Source organism: Myotis davidii, unplaced genomic scaffold (genome assembly GCF_000327345.1).
Source record: "Myotis davidii unplaced genomic scaffold, ASM32734v1 scaffold812, whole genome shotgun sequence".
Classification (NCBI taxonomy): Eukaryota; Metazoa; Chordata; class Mammalia; order Chiroptera; family Vespertilionidae; genus Myotis; species Myotis davidii.
The window spans coordinates 2,674,548-2,676,601 of NW_006284238.1; the positions used below are offsets into that span (position 1 = coordinate 2,674,548).

The 2,054-nt window shown below is 43.0% G+C and overlaps 1 protein-coding gene across 3 annotated transcripts in view; it reads left to right on the plus strand.

The window, feature by feature from the left end:
• FER (FER tyrosine kinase) overlaps window positions 1-2,054 on the plus strand; it is a 288,769-nt gene that overhangs the window by 48,076 nt on the left and 238,639 nt on the right. For all 3 annotated transcript variants that reach the window (XM_006754263.2, XM_015568419.1, XM_015568416.1), the window contains one exon: window positions 1,254-1,427. In XM_006754263.2, the coding sequence (XP_006754326.1) occupies window positions 1,254-1,427 (174 nt within the window). The remainder of the gene's footprint in view (window positions 1-1,253; window positions 1,428-2,054) is intronic.

Below are 2,054 nucleotides of genomic sequence, written 5' to 3' on the forward strand. Positions count from 1 at the left end.
CCTTATCGGTGATAACATTGGCAAATATGTTCTCCAATGCAGTGGGCTTTCTTGTTGTTTTGTTGATGGTTTCTTTTGCTCTGCAGAAGCTTTTTATTTTGATGTAGTCCCATTTGTTTATTGTCTCTTTAGTTTCTAATGCCCTAGGAGCAGTATCAGTGAAGAAATTGCTTCGACGTATGTCTGAGATTTTGTTTCTTGTCCATTTTTTGTATCTTTAACATGTATTTTCCCTGACTGTGGTAAATCTCCAATTGTTTCTGAATAGGAGACCTATAATGAGCATTCCTCTGTTACTTTTTTCAGTATTTAGAAATTAGAAATTCTTATAACATGACTTGTCTTTTCCATCATTTTGTGTCCCTGCTATTGAGGCAAAATGCTGTGCTGGAAAATCATTGAGAACTACTAACAAAAGAGAATGACTAAGCTAGAAATCCAGAGATTGCCTGTATTTAAGACATATGCAGCAAAGATGAACAGGTAGAAAGACTGGGAAAGCATTTTTAAGAAGGGAGGAAGCAAGTTTGTATGTGGGAAGATAAGAACTCATATAAGCCAAAATAGAAGAGTCAGCAAGATCTGATGCCAGAGAGAGACAGGCTTTGAATAAAGATGGGAAAATTCTGTTGCATCAGGAAATAGTGGCCTTTGTGAGGAATTAGAATGGTGTGAGCAGAAACAACGTATCAGTGTGTTGAAAAACCAACAGAAGCCCTAGCTGCTTTGGCTCATTGGATAGAGCTTCGGCCTGTGGACTGAAGGGTCCTGGGTTAGATTCCAGTCAAGGGCACGTACCTCAGTTGCAGGCATCTCCTAGCCTGGGCCTGGTCAGGGCGTGTGCAGGAGCAACTAATTGATGTGTTTCTTTCACATCGATATTTCTCTCTGTCTTTCCTTCTTTTTTCTACTCTCTCTAAAAATCAATGGAAAACTATCCCTGGGTGAAGATTAAAAAAAAGAAAAAAAAAAAAAGAAAAACAGAAAAATGCAAGTGTGGGTTCTGAGTCCCTTAGTCCCTTGCCTAGTATTCTGCATAGTCTTTGATTACACACAGTTGAAGCATTAGGACTTGAAGTTGAAGATGTTAAATATGAACCATTCATAGCTTATTGCACAATTGCCAGAAACCTACTATTTTTATTTTAATGTAGTAATATGTGTAACACTAAATGTTTAAGCTTTTAAGACAAAGTACAGCTAAATGCAAACTTCTAATACACCCTAATTTTATTTCTTTATGTTTTTTAAAGTCTTGGCTACTTATGATTCAGCAGACAGAACAACTTAGTAGGATAATGAAGACACATGCAGAGGACCTAAATTCTGGACCCTTACACAAGCTCACCATGATGATCAAAGACAAGCAGCAGGTGAAGAAAAGTTATATAGCTGTTCATCAGCAGATAGAGGCAGAGATGATCAAGGTTTGTCTATCTCAAATTTTTCTTTAACTGGTCCTTAAGTGCACTAAAATATTTTATCCTGTTTGACTTTTAAAAATTGTTTTCTGCATATTTACTGACTAGAAATAAGTTTGGTGTCTCTAGTAAATAATATCTTATTTTTTTAATATAAGACATTATTGATTATAAGATACTAGAGGCCCGGTGCACAAAAATTTGTGCACTCGGGGGGAGGGGGAGGGTCCCTCAGCCCGGCCTGTGCCCTCTCGCAGTCTGGGACCCCTCGGGAGATAACGCCCTGCTGGCTTAGGCCTACTCCTGGGTGGCAGAGGGCAGGCCCAATCCCTAGGTGCAGCCAGCCCCTGGTCGGGCTCAGAGCAGGGCTGATTGGGGAGTTGGGGCGCCGCCCCCTGTCATGCACAGAGACGGGCAGATTGGGAGGTTGCGATGCCACCCCCAGTCACACACAGAGCAGGGCCAATCCGGGGGTTGGGGCGCTGCCCCCTGTCACACACAGAGCAGGGCCCATCAGGGGGGGTGGGGAGCTCCCCCCTGTCACGCACAGAGCAGGGCCTATCAGGGGGTTGGGGAGCTCCCCACTGTCACGCACAGAGCAGGGCCCATCAGGGGGTTGAGGAGCTCCCCCCT